At 38.3% G+C, this 21,821-nt stretch overlaps 1 protein-coding gene across 1 annotated transcript in view; it reads left to right on the forward strand.

The window, feature by feature from the left end:
* Positions 1–21,587, forward strand: part of MICOS10 (mitochondrial contact site and cristae organizing system subunit 10) — a 47,578-nt gene extending 25,991 nt beyond the window's left edge. Inside the window, exons 2-4 of the mRNA XM_044667821.1 lie at positions 16,808–16,855; positions 18,804–18,913; positions 21,348–21,587. Coding sequence (XP_044523756.1) covers positions 16,808–16,855; positions 18,804–18,913; positions 21,348–21,356 — 167 coding nt within the window. The 3' untranslated portion in view covers positions 21,357–21,587. The remainder of the gene's footprint in view (positions 1–16,807; positions 16,856–18,803; positions 18,914–21,347) is intronic.
* The last annotated feature ends 234 nt before the right edge of the window (positions 21,588–21,821 follow it).

Genomic DNA, 21,821 nt, shown 5'->3' on the forward strand with positions numbered 1-21,821 from the left:
CCTCATTGTCAGAACCTGCACCCATAAAAGAATAATAGTTACTTTTAGGAAGAATGTTTTTTTATGGTGTTTTAAATAATTAAGTGAGGCAAATGATTTAAGTGGTAAAATCCATTTTTTTTTTTTTTACTGGAAAAATAACCCCAGGAGAGCTGCCAGTTTCTTGGCATTCGTTTCATATGACTAAATTGGAATCCATTAGTTTTTCCCACAGCCAGAATCTTAAGTTCCTGAATATTCCACTCTGATTAGAGACGTAATATACTTTTCACCTTTTAGTCCAGATTTAGGGAGCTCATGGTCAAAATTCCCTCATCTGATAAAGATTAGCAGAAATTGGCTTGAATCTTATGTAGAGTGTTGTCCCAGCCATGGAGAGGTGTCACCCTTACAAGCTTGGTCATTATAATTTACAGTTTATATTGATGTAGATGTTGTATATATTATTTTTCTGGTTCTCTGTCATTCACTTATGCAGAATCAGTTCATGTAAGTCTTCCCACATTTCTCTGTATTCATCATACTTCCTTCCTCTTCTCTTCCCTTCCCTTCCCTTCCCTTCCCTTCCCTTCCCTTCCCTTCCCTTCCCTTCCCTTCCCTTCCCTCCCTCCCTTTCTCCCTCCCTTCCTCCAAGGTAGAAGAGCATTAAGGGTTAGGCAATGGGAGTTATATGACTTGCCCAGGGTCACATAACTAGGAAGTATCTGAGGCCATATTTGAACATAGGATCTCCTGTCTCTAGGCCTGACTCTCAGTCCACTGAAGCACCTAGTTGCCCTGGTGATGATATATTCTTAATATTTACATAATTGAATGAAAACATTTTAGGAAAATGATATGCAAAAAACCCAATCCAACCCATAACAATTCAGGAGCTCATACTATGAGAAAAATGATACTAACATATTTCTAAATTATCCATATGCAATATTTCAATCCAGAAAAAGAACTTATTGTAGAGACTCCTATGTTGACTTCCCTAATTTTGAGATCAAATAACTTCATACCCTTTTACCCATCAGTCACATTACTGGGTATATACCCTTAAGGAGGTCAAAGACAAACACAAAAAAGTAGGTGAGTTCCTATTGATTGGAGAATGACTGAACAAATTATGATATGTAGATGGAAATAGAATATTATTCTACTGTAAGAAAGGATGAATATGATAAATTCAGAGCAACATGAGAATATTTCTATGAAATGATCCAAAGCTGAATTTGCAGGTCTTGATTCAGATAGCTATTTACTACTTATATGACCTTAGAAATAATCGCAACTTTTCTGAGCCTAATTTTCCTCATTTGTAAAACTGGGGAGTTGGACTAGCTTTAAATCTCAATTCTGTGACACAGTTGAACTAGCATAGCATTCATAGTGACTACATTATAAATGATGATAACACCAAAAGTCAGCCAAATTGATTAATTGCAATGGCCAATCCTCAGTCCAGGAAATTTGTGTTGAAACCTGCCTCTCTTCGCTCTGTAGAAAGGCAAGAACCATAGGTGCTAGATTTAGTGTTCACTGTGTGAGGCAGTTAACTGAGTGGGTGGGTTTTGCCTGTTATTAAAAGGGTTCCATGTGGAAAGGGGCAAGATAAAGCAAGAAGTCATTAGTACAACATAGATGAAAAAAGAAAGTATATCTACTGTTATTTGCTGCAGCTGTTACATAATATATTGATTAGTATATATAGCTACCAAAAAAAACCCACATAGAATAGATTTTGTTTTGTGTGACCAGAACATTTAGAGCTGGAAATAGTTGATCAATCACAAGCCACATCTTGTCCCACTTTCTTCATGGGATAACTGGGAATTTGAAGCTCAGGAGATGACTTTCCTGAATTTGCACAAGTAATAAGCTGAGAAAATTAAACCTCCTCCAGTCCTGTGATATCTGAATTCCCTGTTTTTTCCACTAATCACTGTTTTCTCTTATAGTCTAATTTGTAATTTTTTTCTTTTTCTTCCCTTTTCTAAATCTCTAGACTCCGTTCCCTAGTTTCCAATAACCTGAAGCCCCAAATAAATTTTCTACTTCCATTTAAAAGAAGTGCCTGTAGAGGTGGGCCTCACTTTATCATCTGTCCATTCATTTATTTATTAAAGTTGTGTCTCCCCAAATGATAGTTATAGATAAAAATTAATCTAGAGGCTTACTACCAGGTTTATAAGCATATAAAGAGAAATAAAGAGTGAAATAAGTTTCAACCTTTCTAACTTTAGGTAAAAATCTGATTCCCCCATTGCAGCCAGGTGGAATGGTGGCTTGTCAGAGATCAAAATCTAGGTAAGGGGGCAGCTGGGTAGCTCAGTGGATTGAGAACCAGGCCCAGAGAAAGGAGGTCCTGGGTTCAAATTTGACCTCAGACACTTCCCAGCTGGGTGACCCTGGGCAAGTCACTTAACCCCCATTGCCTAGCCTTTATTGCTCTTCTGCCTTAGAACCAATACACAGTATTGCTTCTAAGACAGAAGGCAAGGCTTAAAAAAAAAAAAAAGCCTAGGTAAGAGAGATCAGAGAGCCAGTTTAGAGAGTTAGTTTAAGCCCTGTCTGGGAAAAAACAACCCAAAACCTGCTCAGCTTCCCGTGCTGACTTTTCAAAAGGTCTGCTCCTCCTTCTGTGACAACAAAGATGCACACACTGACCCTGGTTGCACTGGGATGCTGACTGTGTTAGAGGTCCCCTAAATATTTGCCTCACACAATAATCAGAATGGTTTCAGAAAAAGTTGGAAAGATCAACATTGACTGATGAATGAAGTGAGCAGAACCAAGAGAACATTGTATACAGTAACAGCAATATTGTGGAATGAGCTACTATGAAAGACTTAGTTACTCTCTGCAGTACAATTATCTGGGACACCTCCAGAAAAAGAACTGTTGGAGTCAGATGCAGATTAGAGCACACTATCCTTCAAATTAGTTTATTTACAGTTTTATTTTTGGGTTTTGATTTTATATGAGTATTTTCTTACAATGACCAATATGGAAGTGTTTTGTATGACATACATGTATAACCCAGATGAAATGCTTACTGTCTTTGTGGGGGGGGGAAGGAGGGATCTTATAATTTCAGAAAATATATGTTGAAAATTATTATTACATGTAATTGGGAAAATAAAATATTTTTGAATAAAAAAAGAAAAGAAAGTTAGGTCTCTCCCCCAAACTGGAAATACAGCTGACCCTAGCACTGATCAGTTCAGAAGCTTTGACCTGCTCGGTTCTTAACTGTATAGGTTTGTCTTAGAGAGCCTGATGGCCTCTATCTCTTGAGGATTTACTGTCTTGCTGTTGGGCTTAGTATGAAAACTCAGCTTTAGCCAGAACTCCCCAAATTCAGTCTAATACCTCAGTCTTCCCTGTAATCCCTGTTCCAAGAATTTCCAGTTTGTGCTTCACTTTATGCAAAAGATGAAATTTACTGAAAACTGAGTAAGAGTCAGAATTTATAAAGTTGAATTCTGTGTTTTATATCCTGAGCTCACTTTTTAAAGGAACCCTTTATTCCCTTTGGAAAGAATTTTCTTGTGAAATTGAACTCCCCCTTATTTATTTTGTTTGTAAGTCTCAGTGTTCATGTATTGGTTTCTCTTAAATCTTAAATCTCTATTTGTCCTCTGGATTATGTGGCTGGCAATGAGTTAAACTTGATTAACACCTACTGAATGCTTTTCTTTTTCCAACCTGAGACTCATAATTGGTGTCTACCTGGGAACTTGCTGCTGTTCTTGTGTCCTCTGGAATATTGGAAAAAGCTATAAATAGGGTAAAGGTTTCTTGAAATAGCCACTTCTTAGATTAGTTTCCTGGCTTTTTTTTTTTTAACCTTGCCTTCTGCCTTAGAAGCAATACTGTGTATTGGTTCTAAGGCAGAAGAGTTGGTAAGGACTAGACAATGGGGGTTAAGTGACTTGCCCAGAGTCACCCAGCTGGGAAGTGTCTGAGGTCAAATTTGAACCCAGGACCTCCTTTCTCTGGGCCTGGCTCTCAATCCACTGAGCCACTCAGCTGCCCCCAGTTTCCTGGCTTTTGAGAAGCTGAAGTAGGCAGACTAGAACTAGCCCTTGGTACCTTTATACTGACACCTTTTTTTTAAATTTACTTTAAGAATTTACTTGACTTGGTATTTTAAACATGGACACCTGAAAATCCAGTTACCTCAAAGGATTAAGATAGATTGGAGCTTTCTTAAAGCTATTTCTCCCGTAACCCCGCCCTAAATAGGGGTTAAGGGGAAATATCTTTCATAAATAAGGCAATGCTTCTTAGAAATATAATTCTCACTAAATTCAATCCCAGGGGCACTTTTCTATGAAAGTATGTTCCTGTTGTGTCCTGTCATAACAGATGCCCTTGATGATGGTAATACCTTTGATAAGGACGTGGCTGGACAAGAAAATGTGACTGTTGCAAATAAATCAAGTAGGATTTAATGAAAATTTGCTGAGACATAAATCTAGTTATGTTAAATATTCAAAGGACAATAATATTAAGGCAGTCTTTTTAAAATTGCAGTATAGAGCAAAACCATGGTAATCTTAATTAGCAGGTAGCTAGAGCATTATCAGAAGAGCAGCTCATCTTTTTAGGTATGTAAGAAGCCAGTTTTTTTCATATCAGTGACAGCTAGAGGCAGTGCAGTCTATAAGAAAATCTCTGGCTTACTCAACAGGGTAATGCTGAACATATCCTGGCTACGTGGAAATAATTAATTACTGTAGCTCTGTGTATCTTATTCTCTTAACCAGTCTGTGTTTCATGAAGTTAAGACACTTTTTCTTATCTAAACTTTGTGTCTTCAGGAGAGCCTGGCACAGTGCTTTTTAAGCATTTGTTAAAGTGAGTCATCATATGCTTCATAAGTTTTTAAGACCTAGTTGTCAGGAAAGCCATTAAAAGTCTCACTTGTGGAATTATTTCAGTTCTTTGTGTAAGAGCAATGAAAGAAGTTTACTAAATGATGGCCCCCTAGTTTACATTTTTGTGGTCCTTCTTGGTTTTACAAGCATTTTCCTCCCAACAACCTTGTAAGATGGTTCAAGTTTTGTTATATTTGCTTTATAGAGGAGAAAACTGGTATGGAAAGGTAGATTTAATTGTGGTTACATGAGTAGTAAGTAATGGAGCTAGAAAGTGACTCTACTCAGGTTTTCCAGTATTCTTTTTTTTTCTTCAAATTTAAAATAAATTAAAAAAATTTTTATTGATTACTTTTGAATATTTTTCCATGGTTACATGATTCATGTTCTTTCCTTCCCCTTCTCCCTCCCCCTTCGTGAAACCAATGAGCAGTTCCACTGGGTTTTACATGTAACATTGTTCAAAACCTATTTCCATGTTATTCTTATTTGCAATAGAGATCATTTAGAGTCTACATCCCCAATTATATCCCTATCGACCCATGTGATCAAGCAGTTGTTTTTCTTCTGTATTTCTGCTCCCACAGTTCTTTCTCTGGATGTGGATAGTTTTCTTTCTCATAAGTCCCTCAGAATTGTCCTGGGTCATTGCATCGCTACTAGTACAGAAGTTCATTCCATTCGATTGTACCACAGTGTATCTGTCTCTGTGTACAATGTTCTCCTGGTTCTGCTCCTTTCACTCTGCATCACTTCCTAAAGAGGTCGTTCCAGTTCACATTCTTCTAGTGTTCTTGACATTTTTTTTTCTTATAGCCTGGGAAATCATTGATGAATCTCCTCAACATGAACTTTATTTCTCCCAGACCTTTTTTAATGTCCACTAATAGCTGGCTGCGCAGTTATATTATTTGCCCACATCCTGATATAGATTGGTACATATACATAAATTATAAAAGATGTTGTTACAGTATGCATTATTCTTTTTTTTTTTTTTAAAGCCATGGTGGGATGTTTCCAAATTCCCCATTTGCCATTTTGTGTCCTTGGGCAAATCATTTAACCTCTCTGGGTCTTAGTCTCCTCATGTGTGGTGGTGATGATGATGTCATGCTAATAGTAGATGAGAACAAGATTCACAATAATTACTGACATTTATATAACACTTTAAAATCTCTACACTCATTTGAGCCTCCTAACAACATGGTGAAGCAGGTAACATAGGTATTAGCATCTCTATATTAGAGGCAATCTGCACAGTGGATGGAGAACTGGCCTTGAAATTAGGAAGTGCTGGTTCAAGTCTTGCCTCTGACACATATTGGCCATGTGATTCTGGGCTAGTCTGTTAACCTCTTCAGAGCTCTAGCCAGCTCTGCAAGATGGTAAGTTGCAGAGAAGATATAGCCTGCACTGGTAGGAACTTCCTTACCCTGGATTTCCTATACCAGTAAAATCACAGGTCCAAACCCTATTTGAATCCCCATTTTACAGAAGAGGAATCTGTTGCCCAGAGAAGTTAAATTAATCAACAAGCATTTATTAAACACTTACTTAGTGTTGGAGATCCAAAAACAATGCCCTCAAGGAGCACATATTTGAAAAGGTAAGAGAACATGAGCACATGTAAGTATATACCTAATGATTAGAGCCCATGGCCACACACCTGGTAAATTCCAGAGGAGGAATTTGAACTCAGTTCTTCCTTGACTACAAGTTTAATACTAAAGCTGCAATCCTATGAAGTTGGCTTTGATTTTTCAAAATTGGTAGCCTCAATAACCAGCTGAGTAATAAGTTTCCCTTTTACAAAACCTCAGCTATTAGATGTTAGCCAGGAAATAGAGTTAAAGACTTGATAGTTATCACATAAAAAGCATTTATTAGATTAGGGAAGATTTTTTTAATATTTATTACCTCAATTGCTAGTGCTTCCCTTCTCCAGCCAAAATTATCTTGTATCTATTTTGTACCTCTTTGTGTATGTTATCTCCCCTTGCTAAATTGTAAACTAGAGATGAGGGATAGTTAATTTTTGTCTTTGTATTCCTCTAGTGCAGGGGTTGGCAACCTTTTTGGCCGTGAGAGCCATATACGCCACATTTTTTAAAATGTAATTTCGTGAGAGCCGTACAGTGCTCACAGTGCCGCTTCTGTAACAGCGCCTGAAAAAAAAATGGACTTTATGGCTCCTGCAGAAAGAGCATATCTGGCCCTCAAAAGAGCCAGATATGACTCGAGAGCCATACATTGCCGACCCCTGCTCTAGTGTATGGTATGCAGTAGGGTTTTAATAAATGAATGTATTTGACAAGCCTATTGTCTCTAACTGGGAAAGCTATTCTGTCATTCTAAGTTACAAAGTTCATAGGCGTAACCAAAGAGGGGCAGCATCCACCATATTTATTAATATTATTAAAGACTTTTCCCACATGATCAATTGAGGACTTAGGCTATCCTGAGATTTGAATTTCTCTACCAGACAGTTTTATGATGCCTTTTTGGGCTTGAAGCATATGTTTTGAGTATTTAGCAAATTGATTTAGGGTATGGTAATTTCTTTCTGAGGGACTGAGTGCCAAGAATTTCAGAACATCAACTCTTTCTTATGTTAATTCTATATGGCTCCTTTTTATGCACGCAACAAGCCTCTTTGTCAGGACCATAGGCACCCATCACGAGGTTTATCCAACACACTAATAAAATATGTTGGAGGAAAAAGTAAACTTAGGGCTGAATAAACAATTTTCCTAGTTAAACATTTACCTTAGGGAGGGGAAAAATGCTTTGGACTCCCTTCCTTTGGCATTTTCCTCCAAGAAGTTTGACATGCAAAGAAAGAAAAAGAATAAAAGTGGCCCAGGGCAGAAAAAAATCCTCTCTTTTTTGAGTTGGCCTGTTTTCATTGTAAGACAAACCTTTCATGTTTTATTGTTATGAAGTTAAAGCCTGGCCTAGCCTAGAGGTGCTGATCTTGGAGGAGAAACAGCTGCACAGTTAGTGTCCCCAGATCAGGTGGGAGGTTCTTTGAAGCAACATGTTGCATTTTAAAAGGAAATTGTACATGTGAGAACTTGAACCTGTAAAACTCATCAACAGGTTCCACTGTTGTTAGAACTGAGATAGCTAACAAAGTGAAACAAACGCATAGTCTGCTTTTTGTTGATATTTGTGTGCATGTGATTATGCTTCCACTTCGATGTGGATATGTTGGTAAGGGAGAGAGGCTCAGAGCTTTCTGCCTTTAAAGAAAGAGGAGGTGATAGGAAATGGCTGCACAAATTGACCACTGATGAAAGGAAAAAATGTTGGGTGATTATTATATGTAATAAATATTTCTTAATCATATGAAGTAGGTTTATGTATTTTCCTTATGGTCACACAGCAGGTTCTTTGATACTTCCTTTTGCTAGTCTAAACTGATTTTAACAATATTTAAATTCACAAAATTATTACTCATTTTAGTGGTTCTAAAAGTTGTGTGCTGATATTTAAAATATTTGTACTGCAATATAGCAAGAATCAAAGTAATTCATATCTTTGGTGTCCCTACTTTTTTCTAGTGATATAAATCACTTGCTCCTTAAGTTTTGGTCTATAAGATCAAAGAATGTTAGAGCTGGCAAGAACTTGAGAGATCATCTAGTTCCGTTCCTGCTTTTGTTTTGCATATGAGCAAATTTAGGAGTGAAGTAGAAAAATTAGGACTTGAATGTGGGTTCTGTGTTTCCTTGACTAAGGCCCATTCTGTCAACAGTTGCCTGTTAAGTTCCTACTATATGCTAATATAGAGAAATAAAACAGCTCCTGACTTCAAGAGCAAAAGGGGGAGAAGAGGTATATATATATATATATAAATGCATGTATATCTGTATATATGCAAAAGATACACATAAAAGTAATTTCAGGGTTGGATACAAAGCTGAGGTTAATCTGTAAAGGTCTCATGAAGAAGGTGGCACCTGAAGTAAGCTTTGAAGGACTCTTGACATTCTATACCACATTTCTAAGTTGGTTAAGTTGCTATGACTGGGGGGAGTGGGAGGGAGGATTACCAAATGGTCAGTCCTCAGGTGATGAAATTACCTGAATTTAGCTAGGTTAAACTTGGGAATAAAGGCAGATTCTGTTGCAGGGCCTGTATTTTGAAGCCTTTCCAGAGGGTTAAGACCAGCCAGAGCTTATATTCCTTTGCTATAGTAGCTTTTAAGAACCTAGGTCATTTCCATGTCACAAGGAAGCATTGCCTGAAACCCGAGATGGATGATCAGAAATAAAATCTGGGGAAATTAAAGGTTTGTCTAGTTAATATTTTATTCATAGGGCAGAGTGGTACAGTGGATGGAGTGCTTGGACTATAGCTTGAAAGGCAACTTTTGAGTCCTACCTCCTGTAGCTTCATGACTAGGAAAACCCTTTAACCTTTGTCTTAGCTCCCTGTACTGAAGAAAGCATGGATCTTTTGGGCATCCTCATAATGAACTGGGTGTGATTTGGGAGAAATGGAGTGCTAGACACTGTGATTCTAGATCTCTTACTTGCTCATTTGTGTGAGGGTAGGTGGGCAACTAATTTAGTTTATCTCATTTCAGCAAACATTGATCTCTGGAAAGCACCCTTAAATGGGAAAGGTTCTGGGAAATGCAAAGATGAGTAAGATTTGGTCTCTGCCCATCCCTTCCCTGAAGGTATATTATGGTCTGGTTGAAGGAACCTCCAAGGGTCTTCTTTTCCTTCTGTATAAAATGAGCAGAATGGATTAAGGCCCCTTTCAGCTCTGACTGTCTTTATGTTCTCATGTTGTTTTGGATTGATTGATATTGCTAGGAGCAGATTTAGCATTTTTCTTGGTCTAGTGCTAGGAAAAATTGATCAGTAGAGAACATACCATAGTGGGAAGACAGGCATAAAGTATGAGGGAGAAGAAAAATGCTGAATTTTTTCCTTTTGGGCTTTCAATTTATTTGCCCCCAAATTGCCTCCAGATGTAAAAGACCTAAAGCTCTGATTGTAACCCCTTCTGTTTTTACTGGCCCACTTCTCCATCACATTGCCTGGTTTGAAATCTGTAGGCCAGTCCAAATTCTTTACCTCATGTTCTAGTACTAATTTGCCATGTTACTCATCTCTCAGCTGCAAGGGGGTGAGGCAAATAGCCTTGAAATTAAATTCAGTGTCATTTCATAAACTAGGCAGTGATTGATAACTTGCTAGAGAGAATCACTCTTGGTAAATCTCATCTGTGAAGTACTAGAACCCTTGCCCCACAATCCCAGGTAGCTCATGTATATATATAGCCAGATCATCAATTAGTAGTTTTAGACCCTAGACTTTATTAGAAGGTTCCGAGAGGTCAGGTAGCTTTCCCATGGTCACATAGGTGTTTGGTAAGTAGCAGAGCTGGGATTCGAACCCACATCTTTTGACTCTAAATCCAGCACTCTTTCTGCTACCTTATCAGGATGGTCATGAATCCTAACAACTGCTTGGCCTTTTGTATACTTGTTAGTAGCCTGGTTGCCTAGTACTTATGGTTCTGCATTGCTGCATGGGGACCATGGATCATTTTCTGACGGCATCTCATTTGGCTGGCAAGAGAAATCCTGGCAGTCTTTATTTGGAAGGTAGTAACCTCATTGAAGGGGAAGAAATTGGAGGAGTACTCCTTGGTCTTAAGATCCCCACCTCATGATGTCTGGTTCGTTCTTATCATCTGGCATCCCTAGCTATATTTTATAAACTGATCTGTTTACTTCTATTTCTCTGCTGCACCAAAGTTTAATCAGTTGTTTGGAAATTCTGAAGATAGCTTACTTAGCTTTATGGAATTGTAGTCAAATGGTGCAAGATATGTCCCACTATAAATAATTTTTCATCGATTGGCCAATTGTTTAAGTTAGATGTAAAGATCCTTGTAGGATTAAAAGTAGGTGGTAACCTTTCACTTCTGGCTTTTCAAGTTTTACGGTAAAAACAACGCCTAAATCTGGCTTTGTTGGTCTTTATGAAGTAAGCATTTTAAGTTCAAATTTAGACCTTTTACAGGTCAGCAGTTAGAGTACATGAGAGGGCCTAATGGCCACATGCAATAGGAAAGGCTTGTCAAAAGGTACCCTGGGTCAATAGTTTGTTTTATGAATTTTTGTAGATAGTAATAACTTCAGAGTATAATTATTCAGGCCAGCAGCAGTTGTAGTTGCAGAGGTACATACAGAAAGGGATGAATGAGGCTATTGCTTAGTGTCACTGTCACAAATTTTTCCTCATTTGGAGATGACATGGACAGCTCAGATAGTGTTGGAATAGCCTGTTGATATTGCTTTAATCCTTACACCAAAACAGCATAAAATTTTGATTAGACACCAAAAATCTTAGGAAGTGAGAGGCTGTATAAAACAAGGGAGAATTCAGCCTTATGCCTAATCATATAGGTGCTCATTTTGTAAAGATTCATTTGGAGGATTGTCATTGAAGCAAGTTGCATGTTTGGAATGTTTGGACTTGAATCAAAATATCCTTGTAAAGCAGGTAGATCTTTTATAATTGGATTGTGGAAACTGTTCAAGGAAGAGAAAGTCTTTTAAAAGCAATTGTTGTATTAGTTCTGTGACAAATCTAATAGATTGAATTTCATTTCTTTATTCCTTTGCACGCAAAGGTTGCTTTTATTGGTAAAGCCAGTTTATCTCATATGTGGAGTGTTAAAAAAAAATAATGTTGAGGCCTTTGTACTCTAGTGAAAGAATTAACTTGCCTTGTGAAGAAAGTTTCCATAAATGGTAGATCACATTCAAGGGGTTTTTTGTTGCAATTGAAAATCCAAAATTTAAAAGCAGGTTTTAATTCTATCATTAAAATATATTTGTATTTTTCTTTATATTTGAGACTAATTTTTGTGCAGAAGATAACTAATGGTCTGTGAAATGAGGGTGCTTCTAAGCATCTGTGATTTATTTTTTAAAATTTAAGTTTTTTAAAATGAAACAATTGACTTGCTGAAATGATTTTTTTTTCTTTTTCTTTTTACATCTTTCTTAGAAGAGGTAGTTCACTGAGTGGGAAGAAGGATATATTTGTAGAGGAGTATGATGTAGCAACAAAATATATCCATCAAAATAGTTTAAATAGATTTTTTTGCATAGTTTTTGTTTTTGTATCACTAGATTTCCCATGCTCTTCCTCCTACCTTTCTTAGGGAGCCATCCCTTATAACAAAGTTTTCTGTTTTTTTAAAGAAAGAAAAAGAAGAAAAAATTAAGTGAAACCAGTCAATAACTGGAAAAAATCTTATCACATGCAACATTTTGATATGTGCAACGTATAATATTATTGGAGGCCAGTCTATGGATCCCACCTCTATAAAAGAACAGGGCTGAGAGTAAAGGGTCTTTTCATATTCAGTTTTGTTATAAAGTTTTCCTGGTTCTGCTCATTTCACTTCACATCATTTAGTTGTAAGTCTTCCCATACTTCTCCACATTAATTTATGCCCTTTTCTGATAGCACAGTAATGTTTCATTATATTCAGCTACCAGAGTTGCCTAGTCATCCTTAATCAGCGGTTAGCTACTTTGTTTTCAGTGCTCCCACAAATCTTTGGTGTATATTGAGCTTTTTTATAAATTTATTCCTTGGAGTATTTTTTTGGTAGTGATATCTTTGGATCATAGGGTTTGGATATTTTAGTTACTTTATTTCTGTCATTCCAAAATGTACATTTCATAGCTCTGCCAACATGCATTGGTGTGCTTATCTCATTTTGCAGCCTCTCCAACTTTGACTATTCTCATCATTTATCATCTTTATCTGTTTGGTAGGTAGGAGGTAAAACCTGAGGGTTATTTTTATTTGTATTTCTCTTTTTTGTGTATGTTTGTGTGATTTGGAGCATTATTTCTTATGGTTTTTTATAGTTTGTGATTCTTTTTTTGGACAACTATCTGTTCAGAGCCTTTTACTATATCTGTTGGGGGGATAACTTTTGGTCTTGCTAAGTTGTCTACATATCTTGGCTATCAACTCCTCATCAAATATATTTTCTACAAAGACTTCTTCCCCATGATGGTTTCTCTTATCACAGATATATTGGTTTTGCTTGTGCCATGTGTGTTTGTATCAAAATTATCTTTAATACTTTGTAATTGTCTATATCCCATATTTACTTAAGAATTCATCTGCTCTTAAACAGTATATAATCTATTTCTTTTCTGATTTTTTTTTTTATGGTAAGATCATGGATAGTCAGGTCAATTATCTATTTTGAATATATTGTGGAATATGGTATAAGACAGTAATAGTGAACCCTTTAGAGATGGAGTGCTGGGCTCCACCCTATCCAACAGACTGAGTGCCGGGCCAGCCTCCCTCTCCCCCTGACCATGTGCTGTGTCCCCCCCCCCCACACACACACACAGGGAAGGGAGGAAGTGCTTCTATTTAACTGTTGGGTAGAGGGGCATGTCCTCAGGACTGCTGCTCTCCTCTAGCCCTGCCTCCTTAGAGCTGCCTACCTTACTCCTATGGGCTCCCACTGGGCTTCGGGGCTTTGGGGCAGAGGTGTGAAAAAATGTCATTGGGCACAGTAGAGAGGGGGAGGGGAGCAGCTCTGCCCAAGTCCCTCTGTCTTGGTAACAAACTCTGTGGGGTGGGGGGGAGAGTGGCTGAGTGCCCACAGAGAGCTCTATGTGCCATCATTGGCACTCATGCCATAGGTTTGCCATCACTGGTATGAGATATTGGTATGAGCTGAATTTGTGCCAGACTACTCTCCATTTTCATTTTTTCCCTAGGTAGTTTGTGTTTTCAGGTTGATCAGACACTGGGCTGTTGAATTAATTTGTTTCTGATCATTCTTTGTTCTGGTAGATCAGGATAATTCTGTAGAGATAATTTGCCTAGTCTTTAGCAAAGCATTTAATATAGGATTATGCTATTCCTGTGGAAAAGCCAGGATTCATAAAGATATTGATAGGCTATATCCAGTAAGGTTAAATTTTAAAGGGATAAATATAAAGTCTTTTACTTGGATTCAAAGAATCAATTTCACATGTATGTACAAAATTGGGGAAGCATGCCTGGGCAGAAGCTTGTCTAAGAAACATCTAGGGGTTTAACGCAATATAAGCTCAATATGAATCAGCAGTCTTATATAGCAGGCAAGAAAGCTAATGTAATCTTAGACTCTGTTAAGAGAAGTAGTGCCCATGATTAGGGAGGTATAATTATCCTTCTAGGGGCAGCTGGGTGGCTCAGTGGATTGAGAGCCAGGCCTAGAGACTGGAGGTCCTAGGTTCAAGTCCGGCCTCGGACACTTCCTGTGTGACCTTGGGCAAGTCACTTGACCCCTACTGCCCACCCTTACCACTCCTGGGCCAAGGACGGTCCCTAGCCCGGATGAAAAAGGAGGAGGGTTGGGCGTGGGGCTAGCAACCCCACCCTGTAAAAACTACATCTGCTAAAGAAACTGCAACCTAAAGTAGGGGCAGCTGGGCTAGCTCAGTGGATTGAGAGTCAGGCCTAGAGACGAAAGGTCCTAGGTTCAAATCCGGGCTCAGACACTTCCCAGCTGGGTGACCCTGAGCGACCCATTGCCTACTGGTTGTGGCCCTATGCTCCTAGAATGGAGTCCCAGGATTAAAAAAAAAAAAAAATTATCTGGAGTATTGTGTCAGTCCTAGGCACCACTACATTTTTAGGAAGGATATTAAAAAGCTGAGTTTTTCAGAAGATGGCAATGATGATAATGAGGGGAAGTGAATTTATATCATAAATCCCTTGAAAGAATTGGGAGTATTTGGTCTGAAGAAGAGATGTCTTCAAGGAACATGACAATTTTTTTTAGATATGTGAAAAGTAGTCATATGACAGAGAAACTAGATTTATTCTGCTTGGCCAAAGAGGACAGAACTAAGAACGAATGGTTGGAAGTTGCATAGAGATACATTCATACTGGATGTCAGGAAGAATTTACCCAGCACTATCTAGAAGGCAGGTTTGCCCATCTCACTTGGAGTCTTCAAGCAAAAAAGTCTACGACTGACCATTTTTGGGTGCAGTGTAGAAGGGATTCTTGTTGAGGCATGGGTTGGTCTAGATAGCTGATCACTGGAGTCTCTTCCAACTCCAAATTCCGTGGTTCTGGGACATTGGAGGCAGCTAGGTAGTACAGTGGAGAGACTACTGGACATAGAGTCAGGAAGACCTGAGTTTGAAACCTGCTTCAGGCACTTAGTTGTTGACCTGATCTGGGCAAGGCACTTTAACCTCCCTGGGCCTCACTTTTCCCCACTGTGAAATTAGGAGGTTGGACTTGATGTGCCTTCCAGCTCTAAATCTATGATACTCTAAAAGAGACATAACAATAGTAGCTTACATTTATGTATTATCTCTTTAAAAAGAGTTGAGGCCACTTACCAGTATGCATCTCTATTAAGCCCTCCCCTGTAATAGAAAAAAACAATTAAATATAACCAACCCATGTAGTGAATACTTCTGACTACATGTATATGCAATGTTCCATACCTATAGTCCCACCATTTCTCTTTGAATAAGAAGAGTTACTTCATCATCTTTTCCCTGGGATTGAGATTGGTAATTACACTTAATCGAAGCATAGCTACCTTTAACTGTTGTTTTCAATTACATTATTCCTTCACAGCAGTGTTAGGTGATCATGAGAACAGCTATTTTGTTATACTTACTTTCTAGATTAGAACTTGAGATTATTTATCTGGTAATTCAGGACTCAAATCCAGATTTTTGACTCCCTGGCCTATAATTATACCCTGAGGAAAGAGTTTTTTCCTAGATTCTTCAGCATATCTCCACCACCTGAAATGTGTCCTAAGATACAATTACAGTGTCTTCTTATTAATGTCTTATCCTGTGGATGAGATACTCATGCAGGATGGGTGAGAGAATTCAGTAGCAATTCTGAAAGTCCCTGAAGAAAGCTCTCCATTCAGTTTTTGAGCCTTAGAGATCTTTTCAACAGGATTTTAGGAGACTACAAGTCCAGGATGACTCAATAGGGTCACATGAAAGCCAAAAATGCCATCATGACTTTAGGCTGCCTTTAGTGTTTAGATTGTGGGAGTTGATAGCCCTGCTCTCCATCATCTTACACATGCATATGGATTTATTATCTACCATTTCTAAGTAGACAGTGGAAGAAGGGCATATAAAATATGGCAATCAGGATAGTGAAAGGCCTAGATTGTCTTTAATTTCAGGAAGTTGTTGAACTTTGGGGAAAAATTACATCTTTTTCACTTAACCTTAACTGAAATTTAACATTTTGTATAATTATTTAAGAACATTTAAGAACATAATCTTTTAAGAGATTCATAAACTTCCAAACTCCCAAAGGAGGTCTGTGACATAAAGGTTAAGAACCCCATATCTGATCAAACCTTTTAATTTTTCAGAAGAGGAAACGGAGACCCAGAGGAATAACAAATTCTGTTAAAAGAATTCAGTTTAATTGATTTAATAATTGTTGAGGGCTAATGTATTTGGTATTCTCTGGTACTAACTTCAGTTATTTTTTTTTTCTTAATGTTTTCAGATTGGTATTTTTTCTTTTTCTTTGAATTCTTTCTTCTGAGCCTAAATTTTTTTCTACTCCAATATGTTGCCTTCTAGTTCTGTTGTACTGTCATTCTGAGGTGGAAGAATGGAATTTTTTTCTCCAGTAGATGTAGAAGCTGAGTATGTTGTTAGTCAGGAAGACAAGATAATAATGAAGGTTTTTGGAGTTAGGAATTCTGTCAGCAACTCTGCTTCTAGTGCTCAAGAGTAAACAGCTTTGTTTCATAGGTAGACAAAAATCTAAAAATTAAATGTTAATTTGATTAACAATAATCAAATGGGGATGGAGTAATTTGTTTTCTCATAAATAGGTTTAACATGACTCTTTTTGTTCTCTCTTTTTACAGGTACAGGGTTTGGACTGGGAATTGTTTTCTCACTTACATTCTTCAAAAGTAAGTGTGATTATAGTTTAAATTTCTTGCATGTTAGGGGAAATGCCTCAAAAACAAACGTTAAGGAAGAACAAATATGTGGGGATGGATGCCAGCCGTTTCATTGCTGTGTGAGGCAGACTCAGATTCAGTCTAATAGATTGGTCAGCTCAGCAATTGCCTTGTTCATCGATCAAGACTTAATTGCTTATGAAATCACAAAACTCAGCAGGGAAACAGATTTGTAATTAATTGGTACTTTTCCATTTTGATGACCATTCCACAAACTTTTCTTGAAGTTCTGCTGCCTACAAAGCTCCTGTGTATTATGCACCATAGGAGATATGAAGGTTAAAATAAGCCTAAGGTTTTAGCTTAGCTTGAGGTCAGCTAAATCTTCTTGGAACTAAACACTGAAACAGTATGACCCCCATTCTCAAGAAGCTTAGAGCCCAGTAGGGGAAATGATGCATGTGCACAAATATGATCCAAGGAGAAATGAAATCGGTGTCCTAAGAGATAGAGAGCATGTACTCAAGGTGTGCAAAGGAAGAAAATGGTTTCTGGCTGAGAGATCAGGGAAGGCTTCATGGAAGAGAAGGAGCATTTGAGCTGGAGTGTGGAGAATAGGGAAGGGCCTTAGAGAAGTGGAGACTAGTGTGAGCAAAGAGCAGATAGCATGAAAACTTCCTTCTTTTTTAAAGGTATTTCATGATAATATTAGTGGACCTACCTCATATACTTTTTATTGGCTACAAACCCTTTTTCATTTAATAAGGATAGTATTCATATTTTTTTGGTGCTTTAAAGTATTTTTCATAACAGTCCTCTGAGGTCAATGGTTTGTATATAACCATCTTACAAAGAAGGAAGGAAGGAAGACAGAGAGAATAATCAATTTGCCCTTGCTTATATAAGAGAGCTAGAGTCTGCCTTACACAATTCAAGCCTTCTAACATCCCATCCATAGTTTTTTCCAACAGAGTAGGGAGATTTTTGATACAAGATGCAGGAATACAAATATGCATCATTCTTGGCTACTTTGGCTGAGCTAAGCAGATTTCCACTGTGGCACATGTGATAGGATGTCCGTGCTTTGTTGGAGCTTAACAAGGTTGAGTATTGGGTTGAAAATAAGAGTGTGCTGTCTTCTTGTAAAGAAATGACTAAACATATTCAAAGCTCACATAAAATAAGAAGTCATAATTAGTGCATTGACTGTTTAGAATCTTTTAAAATTATTTGCTTACTAAGAATAATGGTTTATTGAGAACATAGCGTCATAGATTAGAACCTGTTGGAATTTGGAGTTCGTTTAGCCTCCCTCCTTTTACAGATGAAGAAACTGAGGCTCAGAGAGGGAAAAAAAAAGTGAAGTGACTTTTCCATAAGCTTGTTATAGTAGACTTGTTGTGATTGTATTACAAGATTCTTCATTTGCTAATAATAATATATGAAAAAGGAAGAGAGATACCATTCTCAGATTGAGTTACATGAGGGCAGGAATCCTTGTACCTTCTCTTAGGATCTAGTCCTAGAGGGCCATTTCATAAATTGCTTGTTGAAATTGTCAAATGTCGGCTACTTCCCATGAATTCTAGACAAATTTGTTCATTCACCTTCCCTGCTCCATCTTTGCCATGAAGCACAAGTATTGCCAGTAGAATCAAAGGGTATCAAAACTGGAAGGGAGACTTTAGAAAAGGCCCAAACACCCTCATTTGATCTTGGAGGGAAAAATGAGGCTCTAAGAGGTGGTGACTTGTTGACAGTCACACAGTCAGGAAGTGGCAAGGCCAAGATTAAGCTAAGGAAGGCTGGCAAGTTTTCTTCCTTGATGTGGAAAAGATTTAATGTTTGTTGAGGGCTAGTGTATTTGGTATTCCCGGGTAAAAACTTCAGTTATGTTTTTTTTTAATGTTTTCAGATTGGTATTTTTTTTTCTTTTTTTTGCTTTTCTTTCCCTTAGGAAGGATGTGGCCATTAGCTTTTGGTTCTGGCATGGGATTGGGAATGGCTTACTCCAACTGTCAGCATGATTTCCAGGCCCCATATCTTCTGCATGGAAAATATGTCAAAGTACGTACAGAACTGATATTTCCTTTCCCTTACATTGACTCATTCTGCCTTCTTTCCTCCAGAGGAAATACATTTCTTGCCAGAGCTAAAGAGCGCCATCCATGGCAGAGAACTTGGATAAGCTCTTTGAGCTCTTTTGGCTCCTTTGGGATCTAAAATGCCTTTTGACATTTAACTTACTGTTAAAAGCGAATACAGTCCTCCCTAAACATAAGTCAAAACTTGAATACAGCTCTGCTATTTCCCTTCAGTCTTCTCTGAGGCACAAGCTAACCTTTGAAGCCACATGTTGTTTTAGAAAGAACTTTGGGTTTGGAGGGGGAGGATCTGGTCTCAAATTGTTGTTCTACTCCTTAGCATTTGTGAACCCTTGTGGACTGGTTACTTGCTCTCTTTGGGGCATAGAAACCTCCTCCCCAAAATGAGGTCTTTGATAAAGTGATAGTGAAGATTACTTTTGGCTCTAAATTCTAAATTTAGTGCTAAATGTTCATTTTCTGAATCTTGAGCCAAATCAGTCTGAGATTCTGCCTCTTCTACTATAGATATTTGTTCACATTCAGATAAACCTGCAGATAGATGGATTTCTGCCTTTGAAAACTTCTCACTTGGAATCAAACAAACAATGCATATATAACAACTTTGATCAAAGGTTTAGAATTCCACAATATCTCAACCTCACAATCTTGCTTTATAACAGCTAGGGATTACTTGGTTCTTCTGTTTATTTTGTTTCACTTTTGGTACAGCTGGGAAAATTGAGGCACTGAGGAGTTAATGACTTGCTACAGGCACTTAAACCATTTGTGATAATCATGGGAATAGATAGATTGCTAAATCTGCAAGGAACCTTAGAACCTAGAATGTTTGGATTTGGAAGAGACCATAGAACAAAAAATGTTTTTAAAAACAACTGAAAGGCACTTTATAGGATCAGAAAAAGGGACCTTAGAGAGCCTTCTAAACCCCTCATTTCATAAAGGAGGAAATCGAGATAAAAAATAGTAAAGGGACTTACCAAGAAAATCACACAGCTAGTTTAGAGAATCATGGATTTAGAGCTAGATTGGATCTCAGAGGCCATGTTTTTTTAACTTTTTTTTTTTGCCTTTATGATGTTTAATCCACTGATTTGATGGAAGAATGTATAGAATGTATAATGTATTACAACCTTCCCTGTCCTCCTTTTTTTGGGGGAAAAGTCCCTTAGTAAGAAGTCTTGGCAATTAAGAATATTATCTCTCTTCAGAACTGAGGTTCGAGGTTTGGCCCCCTTTACAAAATAGGGCCCATAATTGCATAGACCTTTGATGAAAGAAAGCATTTAAAGGCAAATGACCTGTGCCCCCGGTTAAACACAGTAATGAAGGTTGAGCTGGGTACAGGCCATAACAGCCCTAATTTCCATCAGGAATTATACTCACTAGGCTAATTATCACAGAAACCATTTCACAAATGAAGAGACTGAGGCTCAGAAACAGAAAGTGACTTACTCAAGGTCACCTAATACAGAAGGTTACCAGATGCTAAACCCAAATAATGAGACTTCACTAGCCACTTGGCAGTCTTCATTTGAAACCATGCTGGACTCGCTGCAAGATGACTTACTGAAAGCTGAAGAGGGTTTAGAGCAGGGAAGGTTGGCGTGCTAAGGAGTCTGGCAGCCTCTCCTTCCATGTTACTGAATAATTTCTGTCCTGTAGCTAAGGGTGGTCCAGCTAAAGATGAGGTAATCAGTGGGCCGGTGCTGAGAAGCAGCGCAGCTGTTTGCGTGGCATTGAGGCTGAGGACAAACCGTCCCCCGCCCCTGCCTGGCCATTTTCCTGGCACAGACCAGCCATGTGCTTGGGCACAGAGAAGGGGGGTAGCCAATGAGTCTTAATTGTTTCAAACCTTAACATTGGTCCAAGATGTTCTGTCATGGGTAGTGGCCCAAGGGTGATTAGCTGCATAGTGTCTACTTAACGGCTGGTGGTTAGAGTAGAAAAAATATTTTTTTTAAACAACCAGGCCTGCTCCATTAGAGAATGGCTTTGTTACCGTATCTGAACTTGAGTCTTTGCTCTGGTGTTGTCATCCTTTCCTCTTCAAAAAGAATGCGATCCTCACTTGAGGCTTAGATGAATTAGTGGCCCAAAGCTGTCTGTTTTTGGGGCCAACTGCAATAGTTTAGTCAGATCGCAGATGGCTGGTGGGGTCTTGTTTTAAATTTTAAAAAACTTGAGGGATCTCTGCCTTTGTGAAGTGAGGTGGGAAGGAGGCAGTGCTTTGTACAGAGCTTTCCTAAACAATGGAGGAGGTAAGGACCAGCCTCTGACACTACAGAGGATCGTGGCCACATGGAAACAATGGGGTCTGGCATGACTCGGGCAGTTAAACCAGGGAATCCAGACCCTGTCTTTGCAACAATAATCTGAGTGCTCTTGCCTTACAGGAGCAGTGACTTGTGACTGAGAACATCCCACTGGGAGGAAGAGAAATCATGTTTATTCCTCAGGAATATTGAAGTGCCCTGGAGTAAGCTGAAATTCTTCTATAACAATGTTATCAGTAAATGCTTTATACTCCAGCACACTGTTTATGTATTTGAAACCAAGTCTGTTTCTTGTTTTGTATTTTCTCTCTGGAAATTACAAGAAGGTGGTCTTAGGAGAAATAAATTAAATGAAAATAGGATGAGGTCTTGTGTGTTTCTTACTCTGTACTGTGAATGCAAGGAAGACTCAACTACCACCAGCAGCTGTAACCACCTGGTTGAAGCTACTCAAAGTTCTTCTGAAACACCAGCTGTTGTGTGTCCCTCCCCACTCACGCTCTGATGTAAAGTTTACAGAAGTGTTTCCACCTTGTATATCTTAGGCCAAGAGATTGCTGCTGCTGCTGCTGGTTATAGTGAATAGGATTTGAT

The sequence above is a fragment of the Gracilinanus agilis genome, chromosome 3, assembly GCF_016433145.1.
Source record: "Gracilinanus agilis isolate LMUSP501 chromosome 3, AgileGrace, whole genome shotgun sequence".
Classification (NCBI taxonomy): Eukaryota; Metazoa; Chordata; class Mammalia; order Didelphimorphia; family Didelphidae; genus Gracilinanus; species Gracilinanus agilis.